General features: G+C 37.0%; 2 protein-coding genes and 1 long non-coding RNA gene across 3 annotated transcripts; 2 read left to right on the forward strand and 1 right to left on the reverse strand.

The window, feature by feature from the left end:
• Nucleotides 1-2,537: 2,537 nt before the first annotated feature.
• On the forward strand, nucleotides 2,538-3,210 carry LOC148873767 (uncharacterized). The gene is made up of 2 exons (XR_016104780.1): nucleotides 2,538-2,798; nucleotides 2,929-3,210. It is a non-coding gene; the product is annotated as an uncharacterized LOC148873767 (long non-coding RNA).
• A 1,773-nt stretch (nucleotides 3,211-4,983) lies between these two features.
• On the forward strand, nucleotides 4,984-10,442 carry LOC148873768 (putative beta-1,3-galactosyltransferase 14). The gene is made up of 7 exons (XM_088963596.1): nucleotides 4,984-5,784; nucleotides 6,104-6,256; nucleotides 6,359-6,441; nucleotides 6,532-6,631; nucleotides 6,762-6,875; nucleotides 8,435-8,577; nucleotides 9,958-10,442. The coding sequence occupies exons 1-7, from the start codon at nucleotides 5,429-5,431 to the stop codon at nucleotides 10,041-10,043; spliced, it is 1,035 nt and encodes a 344-aa protein (XP_088819722.1). The 5' UTR covers nucleotides 4,984-5,428; the 3' UTR covers nucleotides 10,044-10,442.
• Nucleotides 10,443-11,875: 1,433 nt separating this feature from the next.
• LOC148873769 (ketol-acid reductoisomerase, chloroplastic) lies at nucleotides 11,876-17,476 on the reverse strand. The gene is made up of 10 exons (XM_088963595.1): nucleotides 16,918-17,476; nucleotides 16,719-16,811; nucleotides 15,938-16,003; nucleotides 15,663-15,803; nucleotides 14,222-14,449; nucleotides 13,796-13,913; nucleotides 13,546-13,685; nucleotides 13,284-13,451; nucleotides 12,560-12,715; nucleotides 11,876-12,459 (listed from the first exon to the last, which is right to left on the reverse strand). Exons 1-10 carry the CDS (start codon nucleotides 17,203-17,205, stop codon nucleotides 12,097-12,099), a joined length of 1,761 nt encoding a protein of 586 aa, XP_088819721.1. The 5' UTR covers nucleotides 17,206-17,476; the 3' UTR covers nucleotides 11,876-12,096.
• Between the last annotated feature and the right edge of the window lie 2,429 nt (nucleotides 17,477-19,905).

Here is a 19,905-nt window from a genome sequence, read left to right on the forward strand (position 1 = left end):
AAATGTAAGTGGAGGGGGCATGGCTTCCCTAGGTCCCCTTGGCTCCACCCCTAGGGTTGGGATTAAACCTACTCATAGATCATGTCGGGATGTGATCTTTACCTTAATATCAATCGAACATATTCAAGTCCAAGTTTGAGCATGACTGGACCATTGGATATAGATCTTAAGCCCAAGCCCGACACCCATATAAAGCTTGAAGGTCAACCAAGAAATTGAGAAAAAATATTTGTGTTCTTTATTTAAAAAAATTGATTTATTTATATTAATTTGACTTCAAAAGTGAAAACTTTAATTATTTATTTATTGTTTTATTTTATTAAATTAAATATATTAGTATCCATAATTTTTATTTATTTAATTCAACATGCGCCCAATATTTAGGGTTGTCAATGGGTCGGGTATGGTTCTAGATAACTTGGACCAGTCATGTCCCAATAATAAATGAATAGTTATTTATTTTATTACAATAAATAAATGATTTATTTATTTTACAAAATTAAGTAAATTATTATCCATAAATTTTCTATTTATTTAATTTACTAAATTATTCAATTAGTTAATAATATATTTTACTAACAAATTATTTATCTTTCTCCCTAAGCCTAATAATTAAGGGCTATCAATAGGTTAGGTTTGCGTTGGGCAAGGGTGGAGTTAGGAATTTTTTATGAGGGGGGCTAAAATCTAAGTAGATTGGAGGTAATTTAGGGCTATCAATAAATTAGGTCTAGGTTGGGGAGGAGTAGATCTAGGAATTTTTTATGAGGGGTACCAAAATCTAATTGGGTTGGGAGGTAGGGGGAATAAATACGGATGACCATTGGGGTGGGGAGTGGGGGAGTAGGGGAGTGGAAAAATATACATGAAGAGTGGGAATTTCTTGGGCCATAGGGGGGCCATGGCTCCTTAGGGTCCCCTTGTCTCCGCCTTAGGGTTGGAATTAAACCTCTTCATAAGTCATGCTAGGCTTTGCCTTTATATCAATGGAACATATTCAGGCCTAAACCTGAGCACAATCGGGCCATCAAGCCCAGATCTTGAGCCCAAGCTCGACCCCCATATAAAGCCCAAAGCCTAGCCAGGAAATTGAGAAAAAATTGTATTCTTTATTTAATAACAAAATTGATTTATTTATATTAAATTGACTTCAAAACTAAAATTTTATTTATTTATTATTTTATTTTATTAAATTGAATATATTATTATCCATAAATTTCTACTTATTTTAAGTAAATCCTTTTTACTAAAAAATATTAATTAAAAAATTTACCTTTTGCAAATTCATTTTTTTCTATACAATAATTTAGCTTTTGCAAGCCCATGCAACGCAAGGGCCCCTCCACTAATATATACTAACAAAAAAATGGGATACGGATTACATAATTACATTATCTGAATCCAAGATAGTCGATGGGCTTAATGTATACTAACAACACAAATGCCCCTCCGTCGAACTACTTAGTGCATGAACAGGTCTAATTGTAACATGGGAATCCAATCTGATTACATCATCATAGTCCGTGGGCTAGTGTTAGAAGAGAAATAGAGGGTTGTGTGGGAAATGACGAGGCCAATGTTAAAAGATAGATAAAGGGGGTTGTGTGGGACCCCATGTCATTATTGGGGTGGGAGGAGAACGCGGGGTTGTGTGGGACCTAATGGGCCTAATGTTAGGAGAAAGAGAATGGTTGAATGAAACCTCACGGGGCCTCGTGTTAGGAGAGAGAGAGAGAGAGTTTGTATGGGACCTTCTGTCATAATGGGGTTTAAGAGAGAAGAGAAGAGGGGGAGAGAAAGGGTTATCTAGGACCCGATAGGGTCTGTCTCCTGTGTTAGGAGAGAAAGAGATAGAGAGGTTGTGTGGGTTTTGTTTTTTAAAAAAAAAAATTAGTTTAATGAAAATAAATTATTATTTTTTTATTTTTTTAATGATTTTCAATCTTGCAAATTATTTTTCTTTTTTTAATGATTTTCAATCTTGCAAACTCCTGAATAAACTTAGGGATAATTACTTATATATACCTTTTTATATTTAATAAACTACTTAAATGTACCCAGACAAAAGGTAAAGGACAAAAATAGCCTTAACTGTTTATTAAATTCTCAAAATAGGTGAACTCGTCAATGATGTCGAAGAGAGAGAAGGAGGGAGGAGACTGAGGGAGAGGAACTACCACTGCTAGCTTGGCGGTGACAGAGGTGGATGGAACCAAAGGAGAAGGAAAAGGAGAAGAGTAGCAGAATAGGGAAGGAAAGAAGGGGGAGGGAGAGAGGGAGAGAAGGGGGATATGAGACCGAATCTGCTACTATAATGACAGTGGCGGAATAGGGGAAGGGAAGAAGAAAAAAAGAAGGGGAAGAATGGAAAGAGTTGTGGAGAGAGAGAGAGAGAGAAAGGAAAGAGTGTCAAGGAGTTGACGAGTTGACAAATGCAATCACCACCCAGTCTCCAACCGGATACAACCCATGGACTTCTCTAACTTCTGTGGGTGAAAATATATCAACCTTGGGATTTTCAGACCTTGAATGTATCTATCATAACCCTTTTTTTTCCCACCAACTCCAGCAAATCCTTTAATTGTTAACCGTCGTTACACGCACAGGGGAGAGAGAGTAAGCAGGGCGAAGAAGATGGGAACAAGAACGAGGAAGAAGGTCCAAAGGAAGTTCAAGATTAGAGGCTATACCCTGAAAAATCGATGCCCTATAAGATATTCTCTTTTTCTTGATCCGTTTCGAAGATGTTGAAGACGAAGCCATCGACCTCCTCATCGACGGAATCAAGAAGGAATCTCGTAAGTCACACTTACCCTTTTCCTCAAAACCTTCAATCTCTTCATTTTCTCTTCCTTCAAATGTTTTAGTTTTTATTTTGATTTTCTGAGTCCTGACCTTCACTATTCTATTGTTGTGAAAATTTGGCAGTTCAATTGTCCATTTTGAACAAGGAGCCCTGCAACGGGTTGGAAATCTTTTTATTGGAAGCAAAAGCCACAGCAGAGGAGAAAAGTCTAGTTCCAGTAGTCAATCTACAGATCTGCACTTCGTGTAATAGAAGCTTTCATTGTCCCCAAGTTTTACTATGATCCCAGTAAGTCCTTTAATTCAATGTTTTTTAGCAGTAGAGTTGGACAAAATATGAATATAGTGTTCAGGTAAACAGAAATAAGATAAAAATACAAACATGTTTGCGAATTGTTGCCAAAAGCCCATCTGTGGTTTGGTGTTTAGTTATAAGGGCAATATTGACATTATAAAAACGTTTAGATTAATGGTTCTAAACGGTTCATTAACAATTGTCCAATATATGTTATGTGGGGTTGGTCAACAAGGTATATATAAATAGATTTTGAAAGTTTAGGGTATATTAAGGAGTTTGGCTTTGATTAGTACACCTCTTCCAACCTTTTATTATTAGAATATTTCCCCATGAAATAAAGTATTAAGTATAAGAATATTCTTAATGCAAGGCTGTAAATGCTATTTGAACGGACTTTTCACCCATGGAAACTGAACTTACATTTAAGTAGATTCTTAAATGTACGTTATATGTAAATAATGAGCCCATAAAAAATATTTATTTGGAAACTACTTTATCTTTCTCATAGCCGCTGCAACGCAGCCGTCCTCCCCTAGTATTAAATTAACATGAACCCTTGACCTTATTTAATACCAACATTTACCAAAAGGGAAGTAGAAAAATCTGGCCAACTGGAATCCAACCCAAAGGCCAAAGAATTGGGGTCAGGGGTTCAACAGCTCCAGTTGGGTTCGCATTAACTCCATCCCGAATTGCATCCCTGCTAATGATTCCAAATCTAATAGGCACAGGACGATTAATGAGTACTTAATAAATATTTTGACAATTATATTAAAATTTAATATTATATAAATTTTGCTCATGAATTTGACATCAATCTATGGGCAGATTCAGTCGACCCCTATAAATCCTACCTCTAGGGTGGACTGAATTATAAAAATTCCTTCAATTTATTTTTAATCTTTTTCAAGGGTAAAGTAGGGTATTTAAAAGGACAGATGCCAAATTTTTTTTTGAAGTGCTTACTCATCTGATCCGGACTGCCTAACGTGTTTGAGCTCAATCCTACTTGCGATCTAGAGGCATTCATCAATCATCATCATCATCAATTTATCTTCTTGATTCTCCAAAGATAGCTCCAAAATTCCATTGATGCAATGGACAATAAGCTTCCTATCTCCTACCAAAATGGGTTGTAAATCTCTTAACTTAGTGGCCAGTCATAAGCCACCAAGGCGGCCCTTGCCTCCACAATTGTTATAATAGCCCAACCAAACGATTTAGAGCGTGTAGGCGGAATTCTATTTTTTCGTTTTGTGCAATGCAAAGGTTTTAAAAAAATGACGCAGAAGTGGAATCGTTCTGACCATCGCTTTTCAGGCCAATGGTTGGACCATCCGGTTTGAATACATAATCTGTTTTAGCTTGAAAAATAAATAATTAAAATTAAAAAACAGCCAAAACCATTGAATAAATCAACGGTTCAACCATCATGTCAGCAGGTTGTTAGCTAAATCAATGTTTTTTGGCCAAATACCGGATTAAGAATGAAACAAAACTGGCTCGGTCTGATCATCCGGTCAACGACGGCTGAGAACAATTGTAATTGCAAATTTGCAACTATTATGTCAGGGGTTGGGATCTGCTACCAACACAACACGTGGGCCAAGTATACTGTGTACTAAAACACTGTAGGCGGAGCATAACTAAGGTTCAAAATGTCAATACGTTCGATACGCCACTAGGGGTATATCGGGTGTTTTGATAATCGTTCTTTTAATTTTATTTATTTTTTTCAAAACTGGTCCAGGTGAACCGGCCTAGGACCCCTTCATTCCTTGAACCGGTCAGACCCCGATACACCCACTGTAAAATCATATCGGAAGGGTCCCGAAACGATACGTATCGGCCGATACGTAACGATACTTTGAACCTTTAGCACAACCCGCATTTCCACTCGACAGGCGGCTCTATAGGTTGTTGTGACTGATTGTTGGACCGTTGTTGGGACTAGAGCCGGTCTCCTCTACTTTGTTCTTTGGTATCTCATCCTGCACAAAACTCTCACCGGAGATCAATCTATACGTTATCATACATTCTTTTACTTTTTATTTTTTTATTCTATTTATTATTTTCAAATTTTTTCCTTTTTAGATCTCTTATTATGTTCCATTCCTTGAAGTGAAATTAGTAATTCAGTTGCTTCTTCTTTTAATTTTCGCGCAATGAATGCTCTCCGGCATTCGTTTCTGGCTCTGCTGAGAAATCTCTGATTTCTGTAACTTCTCTGCAATCTCAGTAACCTTACTGTTCTTCCTGCAACCCCTAGTTTTCTTCTAAGAAAACCCTAGTTTTCTATGGTTATGAAGGCGATACTTAGAAGATATGCCTTCGTCTCCTAAGGCCTACTACCCTCGCCCATCGAGGTATTCTTACGTTCGGAGATCTTCGTTTTTGGCCTTTTGTCTTCTTATTGGAATCACTAGTTTGGCTTTTGGATTGGTGTCCATTTTAAAGCCTGCTCCTGGGTATAAATGTAAGAATAGGGTAGCTAGATCTGTCTCTGTTGTTTGGGAGAAGGGGAAAGATGTTGAGGATCTGAATCGCGTTAGTTCTGATGGGGATCAGAAAAGGTACAAAGTGATGGGATTTGTGGGAATACAGACTGGTTTTGGATCCGTTGGAAGGCGAAGATCGTTGCGGAAGACTTGGATGCCTTCTGATAAGCAAGGCCTTCAACGGTAACTTTCCCACCTTGGATCTTGAACTTTGATTTCTTTGTCTTATTTTCCTCTATTTTATCCGTTAAGATGTGACAATGCTCATTTTATGGTTTTGGCTTATGTCATAAGTGAATTAAGAAAGTTGGAAATCTTGCAAGGATTAGATTCAAATTCCAAAGATGGGAAGCGTAGTAAATTAGTTGTCATATGTTGTCTGGATGTGATAAAAGTACTGTTACCCGTTGAATACATTTAATGATTTTAAGTAGCGAATTTATAGACTGTTAAAGTTTCTTTCCTTATCTTCACCCTTTTGAATTCTGCAAATTTCCTGCAGCTTGGAAGAGTCTACGGGATTGGCTTTTCGATTTGTCATAGGAAGAACACATGATAATTCAAAGATGTCTGAGCTCAGAAAAGAGGTGGCAGAGTATGATGATTTCATGCTCTTAGATATCGAGGAAGAGTATAGCAAGCTCCCGTATAAAACGTTAGTACCAAAAGTAGATTAGTATAGTTCATCTGGTTATGCTTTTTTTATTCCTTTCAATTTTTTTTGGCACAAAACTCTTATATAGTCTTTCTGTTGCAGGTTAGCTTTCTTTAAAGCTGCTTATGCACTTATTGATTCAGATTTCTATGTTAAGGCTGATGATGATATATATTTGAGGCCAGGTGACATGTTTGGAATTTTACTCTAGTGCAATAGTGTCTTCCATTCTTTCCCACACTTGTAAATTCACAGCTTTTCTCTCTGATAACTAGATCGTCTTTCACTACTCTTGGCAAAAGAACGTTCTCACCCTCAAACTTACCTTGGATGCATGAAAAAAGGTCCAGTTTTCACTGAACCAACTCTCAAATGGTTAGTTGTAATATTGTCATTCATTATGGTTAGAACTTGTGATTTTTAACCATTTACATCTCAAAATGGTGATTGCCCTGCCTTATGTCTTTTCAATAATGTAATGTTTGGATAATTTGCATTAATTCAGGTATGAGCCACTATCTTATTTACTAGGAAAGGAATACTTTCTCCATGCTTATGGTCCTATATATGCTCTTTCAGCGGATGTGGTAGCAAGCTTAGTTGCTTTAAGAAATGACAGGTAAAGATCTTTTTCCTATCCAGTCAAGTATTTACACTCAATCGTTTCATAATTTATTCCTCACTCTCACATGGAAAGACTGGTACTGGATCTTGTGGTTTTCATTTGTGGCACACATTCACCAAATTCAATTAACATATCACATTACTGACTTTTTTGTAATGTCTAATGTGTATTGAACTTCAATGCATTTTCATATCGATCCAAAACAAAACTCAAATGCATTTTCACTCCATTAATAATTCATTGTTTGATGGAAATGTTATAAAGATTTTCTTTGAATATGGTTTTCATAAAAATAGATGATTTAATACATATTATGGTAAATCTTGTCATTATTTTTTGTTTCTGTCTATTTGATCATTTTAATGTTATTTCTTCCCTAATGAAAGGCAGTAAAGAATATCATGCAGACCCTAGATATTAGATCTCAGATTTAACCAGTAACTTGCAACGTATGTTCTCAGAGATTCCACTAAATATGTTTTTCAGCAAGTTTTCTCTTCAATAGATCCAATCTGAGTAATTAAAGCGTGTAGCTGTGTATAGCTGGACTTAACCAGTAACCATTACTTTCATGCCATGGTTATCTTAGATATCAGAAGGGAAGGGGTGGTACCAGGGAACTGTTAACATAGAACTAGATAGATGTGCTATATTAATCCCTATTGTAATTGTAGGAAGTCTTTCAATACCAATAAAGGAAGAGAATTCACTTTATTAGATTTTCATCCAGTGTTGCATGGACTCTCCTAAGTGGATAAAATGTCCATGTTGGACATACATTCGATTTTGGCACTCCATGAATTATTAATTGCCACTTTTACATAATATTTCTTTTATCTACATGCTTATTTGACATAAATGTATAGTTAATGTACACAATGGATTTCGTTTTTTTCTAAAACCATTATTAAGCAACAGAGATAAAGGTACAGACCTTATTCATAGGTATATAATGTTAGAATTGGAAGAAAACATATGGACTATTTTAATAGTTTATAATCTTTTGTAGATGTTTCCAAGAGTCATTGACTTCTTGCCAAGTCATACTCCCTGAGATTCATCAAATTCTGATTCCCATATTTGTGTCAATAAAACACTTTTTGGCTAAATGTTTCTTTTTGTAGTTATTATAGCCTAACATATTCTTAGGAAGAAAATTCAATTGTATAGCTAATAGTTGGTACAACTAGTTGGTAGCTTTAATCTGCCACCCTGAGTTCCTGACTAGCCTATTACCTTATCCACCTACAACTACTATAAAAGGGGCTGATACTGGCTGGCTGGGTTATCTCAGATATTGTTATAATCTCCATCCCAACCTGTCCCAAGTATGAAGTGGGGGCTATCAAACTAGAAACATGAAAACAAACAAATAAATAAAACAGGTTCATAACAAGTTTGCTGTTGGGTAGGTCAAAATTGCCACCTTTGGTTTTCTGGGTGAAACAGCTTTTGAAAATAATGATAGTTATCATCTACATACAATATCTCATATTTTTTGGAATTTCCACCTCCTATCTAACAATGACTATATTTCTTTTGTGAAATTACAGTTTCCGAATGTTCAGTAATGAGGACGTTACAATTGGTGCATGGATGCTTGCAATGAATGTCAACCATGAGGACAATCAAGCACTATGTGAACCAGAGTGCACACCATCATCTATTGCTGTGTGGGATATTCCCAAGTGTTCAGGTTGGTGCTTATAGTTTTTCTTTTTATACTTTTTATTAATGACTAAAATCTATTTTATTACCTTGGGTACCTCTTCAAACCTCTTGATTCCAGAACTTTTCCCCCCTGACCCACTAATGGGGTTGACAGTGAAAGTAAAATTACTAAATTTCACATTCAAGATCCATTTGGTAGACAGTAATAAATATCAAAATGATGAAAATAACCATATCATTCTCAAGGGTTGAGATTTTAGAAAAACTACATTAGGTAAAATGGTCTCATAAAATGATAAAATAACATAAAGGGTAGTGGTTTTAGAAATGTTTAAGGAATATTCCATGAAATTAACTAATGGAATGCTAATGGTGGGAGAAAAGTGCTGGAATCCAGAAGTTCAGGGAGAGCTTTGTTGCAAAACAAAGTTCAGAGGGTGTTTAATTTTAGAAATGTTTATAAAATGAATGTTGGCTTAGTGGTTAAAGGTGTGTTTAATTATTGGGCGTAGGTGTCTTGGGTTCGAATCACGCCACCCTCTAATTTTATTCATCAAAAAAAAAAAGTTCAGAGGGCAGTGTCACTACCCCATAAGTACAGTGTGGCTGTCTGTTATATACCTAATTATTTTTCTGGATTAATTATGCCAAGTGGCCTGCTGAACCCATGATGGGGTGTTTAGCAAATTTATAGGTAAAGATGGATCTAAAACTAGAGACTATTGCTTCATTTGCTTGTGGCAATGGTAAAACCTCAGGCTGACAAGCATGAGAATGTGGATTCAAGTATGACAGCAGCCATTAAAAAAGAAAAGAAGAAGCTAAAGATTAGGTACTTATCCAGTCCACCCTTCCCATGACCCCAGATTTCTAGGACTAGGGGTGTTCACAGTCCGGTTCTGTGCTGTTTGGAGAAGACCTCAGACCAAACCAGTAAATTACGGTTTGAGAAATTTGCAGACCAAACCAAACCATTTGCTGTTTGAACCGTACAATAAACACCCCTAGCTGGGACCGACATTGAGTTATGGTCCTTTTGTGGATCTAAACCCAGTGGTGGAAGATCATTGCACATAGAACCAACTCAGCAAGCTGGTTTCTTTAGGTCCTTAGATTTGTCCAGTTGAGTCCACTAATTTGGTCATTTGATATAAAATAAAACTGTAATATAGAAGTTCCATTTTGATCAGATACAGGTTAGAAATTACTTGTTGAATATTTGGTTGAAGATCTCTGTAAACTATTGAATTGGATGTTGTCTTTGATTAGTTGACTGTTATCAAGATGTGGGAGGCTTTTTTCCTATATATAATTTGCCCAGAAGGATTAATTTAGCAGAACTATAGTTCACCTATCTGAGAGATCGATAGCCACTAATAATACTAACATGGTTATCTTCACACAGGGCTTTGCAACCCAGAAAAGAAGTTACTGGAACTTCATGAAATTGAGAGCTGCTCAAAAAGTCCAACTTCATATTATGACGAGTAGCATCTTTACCGGTTCCTGGTGCAAATGGGACAACTTGTGCAGACTGCAAAATCGCTTGGTTTACCTTTAACTGGTTTGCCAATCGATCACCAATCCTGGCTTTATATTTTCTAAGGGTGCCAATTTGGGTTTCATGTTTTTCAGTTCATTTTCCTCTTATTTTTAGTTGGGGGAGAGGGGGAGGTATGAGAATATCCTTATGAAGCCATAAAATTCAAAATTCTTGGGAATATGGTAGAGACTTATCTGAGAACTCCGATACATGATAACCCTGGACATAGGATATACTCATTCATAAGCACGTTGTTTCAAATTTTCAATTAAAGGTGAACCAAAGGGAGATATCAGCCACGGACTGATGGACGTGATGATAAATTATAAGTTGGGTTTGCCCATCAATCACTTTTTCATCCATACATAAACGTTTGATTTGGCGGTGTACTAATGTTTGATAACAACAGGAAAAATGCCAAAATCAGTTTTACATGAAAACAATGTTTGTCCTAGATTAAGAACTGAGATTAAAGATTTTTATTTTCTCCAATGTTTTCTTTTTCTTTTTGGTTCCACGGAGCTGCTCGTCACAACGGGGTAGCTTATCTCCCAAAGGCTCAAATCCATAATCCACCGGAGGGATTCGATCCCAGGAGTCCTCTAACCAGCTAGACCTTAATATGAGCCAGTTGCCAGTTGCCACCTTTCATTCATCAAGACTGCATTGGACAATCAGACAGATCCCCATAAAATTTGGGCTTTTGGCCTGTTATGGTTCATTTAATCATAATTTTTAGGGTAGAGGAGTTAAATCTCCCCTGAAATTTCACCTAAATACTGAAACATCCTCTCACTTTTCAAATTGAACTTAAATTTCACCTCTTAAATGACATCAATGGGCACAAACCTCCCATCCTTTAAATTCTCCTTCTGTTTGTTAGCACATGACATCATTTTCTGTTATTTTTTTTTTTTAATTTCGATGATACCCTTTATTACCTCTTTGCCTCAATCGATTGTCTTATGTGGATACAAACCTCTCCTCACCCATCAAAAGCAAACTTGAATAAAGGACCTTATTTATAAAAAATAATCTGTTTTTTTGTTTTTTTGAACATTTTTTTTGTAAAATATACAAACGCAAACTTGAATAAAGGACCTTATTCATAAAAAATAAAATCTGTTTTTATTTTTTTTCAACATTTTTTTTTGTAAAATATACAAACGCAAACTTGAATAAAGGACCTTATTATAAAAAAATAAAATCTGATTTTTGTTTTTTTGAACAATTTTTTTGTCAAATATACAAACGCAAACTTGAATAAAGGACCTTATTTACAAAAAAATTAAATCTGTTTTTAGTTTTTTTGAACAATTTTTTTTGTAAAATATACAAACGCATGTAAAGTGGTTTTATGAAGCCAATCAGAGGATCTCTTCAGCTATTATCTGTAAAGTGGTTTTAATGAAGGGATGCTTCAGAATTTGGGTAGAATATTAGGGGAGGTTTTAATCTTTTACCCTAATTTTTCTTAAGCTGCCACTCGGTGGTCATACAGACAAACCACCGATGGACCGATGTTCAATCAGTTGATATTGTCAATACTGATTCATAAGTCAACCCAATTATGCCGGGTTTTGGAGGCTTGGCGCAAAATCCCTCGTATAAGCATATTTTTTAAGGATTGCTATTTGAGTTGGTGGGATGTCAATTTTGCACATGACCAACCTCCCCCTCCAAATAGTGCCAACTGCATGTCATATGATTCCACAAAGCATCAAATTAACTCTGCCAGTGGAGTTGCAATTTATTAAATAATTATAGTCAACAGCAGTAATAATACTAAATAGATAAAGATGTGTTATTAATCTCTGCACGGTTCACAAAACTCAGCACAACATTACAACGTTACAACTCGTAAGAGCACTTGATGCAGGAAAAAAAAAAAGAAACGGATTCATCCTAGATATCCTCCTCATGAAAGCTAATTCAAAGCAACAACTATAAAAAAGGACACAGGTGGATATAGGCTATAGCCGCCTCATCTCAAGTCTAATTTCAAGATTGACGCAACTCAGGCCTAACGAAATCTGCATCAGGAGGTACTGATATGTCGACAGTTGGCCTTAGCTCAGCGCAGACTTCAATGGCTCCATGCACAGGATCAGACAGGAAGTTGCTGATGAGGTCCTGGTTAATTTGAGTGCCTTTGTCCACAGCCACAAGAGCCTGTTGGGTAAGAATGTAATCAAAGCGCGGAGCCCACTTCCTAGATCCCAACCTTGCAGTTGTGGAACAGTTATCAACCATGAATGAGACTCCACGTGCATGCATGAAAGGGTTCAATGAATCAACTGACTCGATCACACTTTCATTGATGATCTCTGAGTAAGAGTGACCCTTCTTCCTCAATACCTCAATCTGAAATGTTTGATGATAAAATAAACTCACAAATGTCAATCGAATGATAATAAAAACATGGTTCAGATCAATCTACTAATAATAGGAATGTATCTCTTACCTGAGCCATCATTAATGCCACATAGACACCAGCAGTGAAAGGATGCAACGGACCCAAATCCCCCTCTGGCCTTGTTGATCGTACTCGTTCACCAACTTTCCACATTCTGGTCTGGTCAATCTTACCCATCGGGAATGCTGGTAAACCCTCTTTTTCCTGTTCAAAAATTACTGATTATTTTGCTGTTTGGTTGGCCAATTTCTATGTTGGTCAGAAATCAATTATTAAAATTGGGCTGAAAAGAGGGATCACCCTTTTTTATAGGGTTCCTCTTTTCAGGCCGATTCTGATCTTTTTGGATGACGTGGCATGTAATATGGATAGGGGAGATAGTTCCTAAAAAGGAAAAATCACTGCTAATAATCACTACCAAGCAAACTCGGGAATCGGTTGACATGGCAGCAATGGTACCAAACGAACAATTTCTCCATCAGTGATTTATATCTGGTCTTTGGTTTAACCAACTAGATTGCCTTGAAGCTTCACAATCATTTTCACATAGTGCCAACTAAAGAGGTGTTTCGGATTGATGATGATTTATGAAAAATCTCATCAGAGGAATCATATTCAATCCCAAACACCTCCTTAGTTGGTACTATGTGAAAATGATTGTGAAACTTCAAGGTAATCTAAGTGGTTAAATCAAAGACCAGATATTAAGACAACACAACATTATGGGCAAAAACATAGAGATGGTAGGAGTGGATATGGTCATAACGCATACATAAAAGCGACGCCCCGCCAAGACAACACTCCGAATCTCACTCCCGTAAGCCACATCTTCATAGCACTCGTACAGGATATCCATACAAGGATAATATGAAGCACTGTAGGCAGCTTCGAATTCCTTTTTACCATCCTCTGACAAGGCATTATAGACAGCCAGCATGCCCTACGGAAAAGAAAATGAAACAAAAAATCCCATTCAGCACAATTTCCAAAAGCAGAGGCAGAAATGGGGAATGGAAGAAGAATTCTAGAATAACCTTAGTTGAGATGGTCTTGGATATAATTCCTGTAATGCACTCGACGGTATTTTTGTAAGCAAGATCTTCACTCATACCGTTCTCAGTGTACCTTCTGAACAAGGACTCCACAATTCCATGAACAGCACCAAGTAAAATGCCTATAAATCAAACATGTGACTAGAAGAATAAATCGACAAAACAATAAATAAGAAATCGTAACAAGATTATCAACAAAAAATGACAGCTAATAAGACACTAATGAGCTTACCACGCTCCCCAAAAATGTCACTTTTATACTCTTGTTCCAGTGTAGTGGCAAATGTAAACGGAGAGCCAAGGGCCACTGACCACCCAAGCGCAACATCTGTAGCTCTACCATCAACATCCTGCACAAGATTATTTGAATAATTTCAATAGATTGAAAATATAAATATAAATCTGTGCAATAGAGAGGCAGTTTCTGGTCTCTTTATTAGCAGTGCAAACCAAGCTGGATGCAGAAGTTGCACTCCCATACATTTTGCACCAGTGCAAATGAAGTTGTACTGCAACAAATTGAACCGAAGTTTTTTTTTATTATTTGTAATAAAGCCAAAAGTTCCACTTAAAAGAGAGCCAAATAAACCCAAAAACTTTGCCTTTTAAATTTAAATCCCAGAGAAGAAAAAATGGTCATTCAGAAGATAACAGAGACCTGGTGGACAGCAAAGCTAGAATTGATTCCTGCGCCATTTATCTCTTTGCCTTGGACATACAGTCTTCTGACAGAGGGGCCCATTCCCTTGGGGCATACAGCGATAACACTAATGTTCTTAGGGAAATCAAGATCTAATGACTGTAAATGTCCAAGAAGAAACCCATGAGAAAGACCAAGTATGCTGTTTGGCTTCATGTGAGAAAATACTTTCTCATAATTATCTGCCTGCAACCAAGGATCGAGCAAACCATTAGCACAAAAAGTTGTTCAGAAGTTAAAAAGAAAGGCAAATAACTAGGAATACGTGCATAGTTCATTTTAAAATCTGTCACAGATATACCTTGAGGGGCTATGCTTGGTACAATGGTAAAACCTCAGGCTGACAAGTGTGCCAACATAGGTTCAAGTCTTTGTGCAAAAAATTCCAAAAGTTTATCTATCCATCTCTCCCAAAAACCCAGGTAGTATCTGGGACCAGCAACGGTTTGTGCTACAGATATTACTTAAGTGGTCAAGTGTTTGGATCACAGCAATGGAATTGGAATTTTAATCCATTCTCACCTCTTCGTAAAACTCATACGTAACTAGGGGCCTTTGATAACAGCTAAGTTCCTTAACTGAATGACTTATTGCTTTGTCATTTAGTGGATAAAATAACTACTTAGTAAAATATACAAGGGTATAGTAGTAATCTACCAGCTTTCCTTCAGCTATTAGAAGCTCACAACCTCCTCAGAAACTTGTTCACCAAAGGACAAAGCAATAAGCTTTTCAGTTGAGAAACTTCAACAAATGGCTCCATAAATTATTCTAGGTTTCAAATTCCACTTCCTTGTGAAAATGGAGCCAAATTAGCAGAATCCTGCAACTTGTGGAATTGAGCCCCTCAATTCTGCCTGGATCCAAAGACAACCTTAGCTTAACTGGAAACCAATCCACCTCGTGGATTATTCATTTTAACAGTCAATAACAGTAGAAGTTTTTACTATAAAAAACTGGCAAATGTAGAAGAAACCTCATAGAGAAGCTTGTATAATATATTGTGCTTGTAAGATGAACCAATTGATCAAGTCTTTTAGTTTTGTTCCATTTTCTATATCCTTCTTTTATTTTATTTTAATAGGTTAAAATTCATCTTGATTAAGTAAAAGGAAATATGGAGTTGAGTCAATTGTGTAACTCTTAATCAGTAGGGTCTCTTGTGTTTTGCAGAATGATAAAACCAAAATTCCACTAAGAAACTTTTAAAGATTTGCAAGATGTTAATATCATATGCTAGTAAAAGTCTTCTGGACCTGGACTGTTGTGGCTGCAATGCAATCATAGACAAACAAAATGGGGAAAAAGAGAAAGAATGGTGGATGGGTGGGGGGAATGATTTGACTGAAGCACCACAAAGAAAGGGTAGATCTATCATCTCTGTGTAAAATCTTCTAACCTGTGCTGCATCGGAAATCAATAGCAACACCAGATCACTGCCAGAAATAGTTTCCCATATATCACCCAGGGTACCACTTTCTTCGGTAAAACCAGCAGCACGAGCTTCCTCAAAGGAACGTGAGCCCTTCCTCAGACCAATCTGTGAAAACGACAAGATAACTAAATTGAGATTGTCATTGATTGGATATAGAAATGTAGATGCAAGAAAATCTTTTGCTTCTTTTATCAGTAAGAAATTCGTTTTGGATAAACATATATGAATAAATAATTCACCTTGACCACAATGTCGGATTTTGCTACTGCAAGAGAATCTCTCAAGTTCTGAGCTTGGGCAGGCCCCTAAATGTTATGCAAAGGGAGAGTAATTACTTAATACGCCTGGAAATATTAATATGCAGCTTCTAAAGGAATTAAGGAAATATCAAAGAAAATGGAAATATACATCAAAAATCAATTCTGGAACTATAAAGAGATGAGGTCACACACATTAAAGTGCAGCAGTCTTGTCAGTGTCAAAGGGATAATCTTAGACAGGCATCAAATAAATCGACAGAGTCAAAAGAATTAAAGAAACAATAAATTGTCTATACAACTCTCGTATGGTAGTTGTTAAATAAAAGAACCACAGTTACAAAGGAGAAAATAATTACAAAGTTGAAAACTTTTATGGTAGAAAAGAGATCAGTTTAAAGATCATAATGAATAATATTTGTATAATGTCCAAGACAACAACCATGACGCTACAACTGAAGCTAAACAAGATCAACATCTATAGCATTTTAACCGTAGGCGACATCACCCCCAAAATACCAGCAAATATCAGTAGTGTTATGGCCATCGGGGGAAAAAGGAAATAAGTGGACATTGAAGATGGCATTCACGCCACAAAGACAAACCAAACAAATACTATGTCAGAAAACTACAACACATAGCAAAAAGTTAAGGGAGAAGGAAGTCGTGTTACAGAAAAGAATAATCTGAATCGAGTTACCACACCCATAATTTCAACCAGAACCGTAAAACTCATGCAAGAACTGAAGAACACGAAGTTCACCTGAGACCCCCACCCAATGACGCCAATCTGCTTGATCCCCTTGAAGGCATCTGGCAGCAAGGGGAACAAATCTCTCCCACCTCTCACAATATACTGCAAAAATACCCAAAGGGATAAACAAAAATGGTCCAAAAAGAAAGAGGAAAGAAAAAGCTTATAGACTGAGATAAAATTGAACGGAGAAATGTAGTGGCTTTACCTCGTCATGACCAGCAAGGGTTATCTTCTCCTTATTGAACACAGAAGTCTCGAAATCGAGCGAAATCATGGGCTTGATCGCAGGTACTGAGACCATGCGAGCTCCGAGAGCGGATCCCCTGGTGGAAGCGGCACAACTCGTCGAGACACGGGCAAGGAGAAGTCTCAGGGTTTTAGAAGAGGAATATTGAAAGCCCAGCCTCAGGCCTAGGGTCTTCGAGACTGGATTTAGGGTTTTGGATGAAGAAACAGGAGAAGTTACAGATGGGGAGAAGCTGGCGGCCGCCATTTACGAGTAAAACAGGCTCACACACTGAGAGAGAGAGAGAGGGAAAAAGAGGGAGAGATGCTAATGGTCGAAGTGGGTTTTATACAGGAAGGAGGAAGGACAACTGATCATCTCTGCGGGAGGATATTGCTCTTCACTCTTCAGGTGAGTCACACGTGGTCCCATCCCATGTGGCCGAAAGGCTGGACACGTGGACGGTTGTAAGATAATCTGCAACCACGGTCACAGCAGATGTGCTACATTAGATCCAAAAAAAATCAGGACATAATCCGTACCCAACGAGGAGAAGATTTTAGTTTTGAAGTTTGAACCCTGGTCCAAACAGGACTACAATTCCATTCTCCCGTACGTACATGCTATATATAGGAGTTGAGTGTGTAACAGATCTTTACAGTTTACATCACCATTCATCTAGCAACAAAACCACCAACCAAAAGCAAAAGCAAAAAGCCAAAAAAAGCAATGCTCCCGCCAGTAGATAATCCTTTTTCCTTTGCTACTCCCGCTGCTACGTCTTCCTTCAATGGTGTCTTCACGTTTACGGCCTTATGTTTTCTGCTCTTCGGCTATTTCATTGCATTCTATTTCATGGTCAATATTACTTGCTCTCTCTACCGCAAGTGCATGGAGATGAGAATGTCGAATCAAAGACGCCGTGGCCATCGTCCTGATCCATCTTTGCCTCTGTCGGTTCGATCCCATCCGACTGTGGATGTGGGTGACGGAGAAGATTCCAGTTCCGAATGCGCCATCTGTTTGGATGCTCTCACGGAAGACAGCCGCTGCCGGGTGCTCCCCGGCTGCAACCATAGATTCCACACTTCTTGTATCGACAGCTGGTTGTCCAGGTCCAATTCATGCCCTATTTGCCGCCTTCAATTACCTCCCCGACCTCAAATTCACATTATCCTTAATTGTTGATTAAAACTTTATTTTTCTTTCTTTCTTACTTATGTAAGTCTCCAACTCTCCATATATTTTCAGTGGTAGGATAGAAATAAGTAACAGACTTGGCTGTTTAACTGTTGGATGGCTTTGGATATTTTAACCAAGGTTTTAAATATTGATACAAGGCTGGTATGATATGCCGGTAATGTGTAGTATTGGTGTTTTTTTTTTTTTGTGTGTTTTATTTATTTATTTTTGTATTGGGAAGGCTCAGAAATGTGCTGATACGTAACGATTCTGGTACAGTTTTTGGGTCAAATAGTCCAACTGTTTGACCCAAACAGATGGCCTATTCTGATAAAAAATAATAATAATAATAAAAGTAAAAACGGCTACAACTGTTGTTTGGGCCAACAGGTCGATGGTTCAATTGTTTAGATCAATGGTTTGCTGACTAAATTAATAATTTTTTACCAAAAAGCCGTTCTGAACTGAAACAAAACCAGTGACCAATTTTTAGTTTTTCTGGTCTGATCGTCCGATCCGGTCCAGTTTTGAAAACATTCCAAGAATGCATAAAAATTGGAGTCCCAGATAAACAAGTATTCCCATGTTCACAAGTAAATCAGATACGTTTTGCCAAAGTAAACACAATCAAGTCGTGGTTTGGCTTATCAGATTATGGATTTGATTGAATTGTTTTGGATATTTTAACACAATATCTGTAAACTACAAGAATTGGAGTCCAAGCTAAACAATTATTCCTATTATGTTCACAAGTAAATCAGATACGTTTTCAATGGCTAACTAAAGTAAACACAATGAGGAAAGCTATCCATGAGTGTGCTTCATAGTTTATTATTAGAACCCTAGCTTAAGAGGATGATTGGTAAAAGAGGTTTCTTCCGTCTATAGTTGCTTAATACGGTGAGTCAGCTACTCTTCCATAATTTGTTATGATATACGCTGTGAGATGAGATCTGCACACAACGAAATACTTTTTCAACAAATTCTAACATGATCTGTGCTCTTACATCTTACCATGGTGAGTCCAGTCTCATGGTAAGATGTGTGAACACTGATCATGCTGAAACTTGTTAGAAGAGTATTTTATTGTTAACAGATCCGGCCCCATTTGCTGTAGCCCTAATTTAAGGCGCTGATTGACCACATATTTATTGTTAGACCTGTTCATCAACTGTGCTTTGAGCCCAATTTGGGCTCGGGCTTGGGCCCATTAGAATAAAGTCAAGCCCGAGCCCAGTCCATGAACAGGTCTACATATTGTATATATGTATAGATTGTGTATATAAGAGATGACTGGTGTAAGGGCATATGCTTGGTAAAAGGTAAAGAGTAAAGGTATAAAATAACATTTATTATATTATTAAGTTCAATTTTCTAACCTGCACCAAACCAAAGACGAGTATCATATTATAGATGTAGAGTTTAAGTTTGGGCATCAGTTTAGACCAAAGTTCAAATTTTCTACACGAAATCCATCCTAGAACCCAAATTGAAGTTCAGCCTGCTCAATTTGGACTTAGGAGTGGATTCGAACTGAGCCGAGCCAAATAGTACGAGGCTCAAGATAGAACCTTGAGCTCGATTTTGGCTCGAGTCAAAAATTCGTAAGCTCGAGTTCAATTTGAGAAAAAAATTTATAAAAATAAAAAAATTATATATAAAAATATTTTTTTATTTCATTATTTGATATTTAAAAAATTAGGAATTATAATATTTTTATTATATATATCATTTTCTATAGTTTTATTATATATATAATTTTCTATAATTTTATTATATATATAT

Source organism: Nelumbo lutea, chromosome 1 (assembly GCF_056320005.1).
Source record: "Nelumbo lutea isolate HS-2025 chromosome 1, American lotus-T2T, whole genome shotgun sequence".
Taxonomy (NCBI): domain Eukaryota; kingdom Viridiplantae; phylum Streptophyta; class Magnoliopsida; order Proteales; family Nelumbonaceae; genus Nelumbo; species Nelumbo lutea.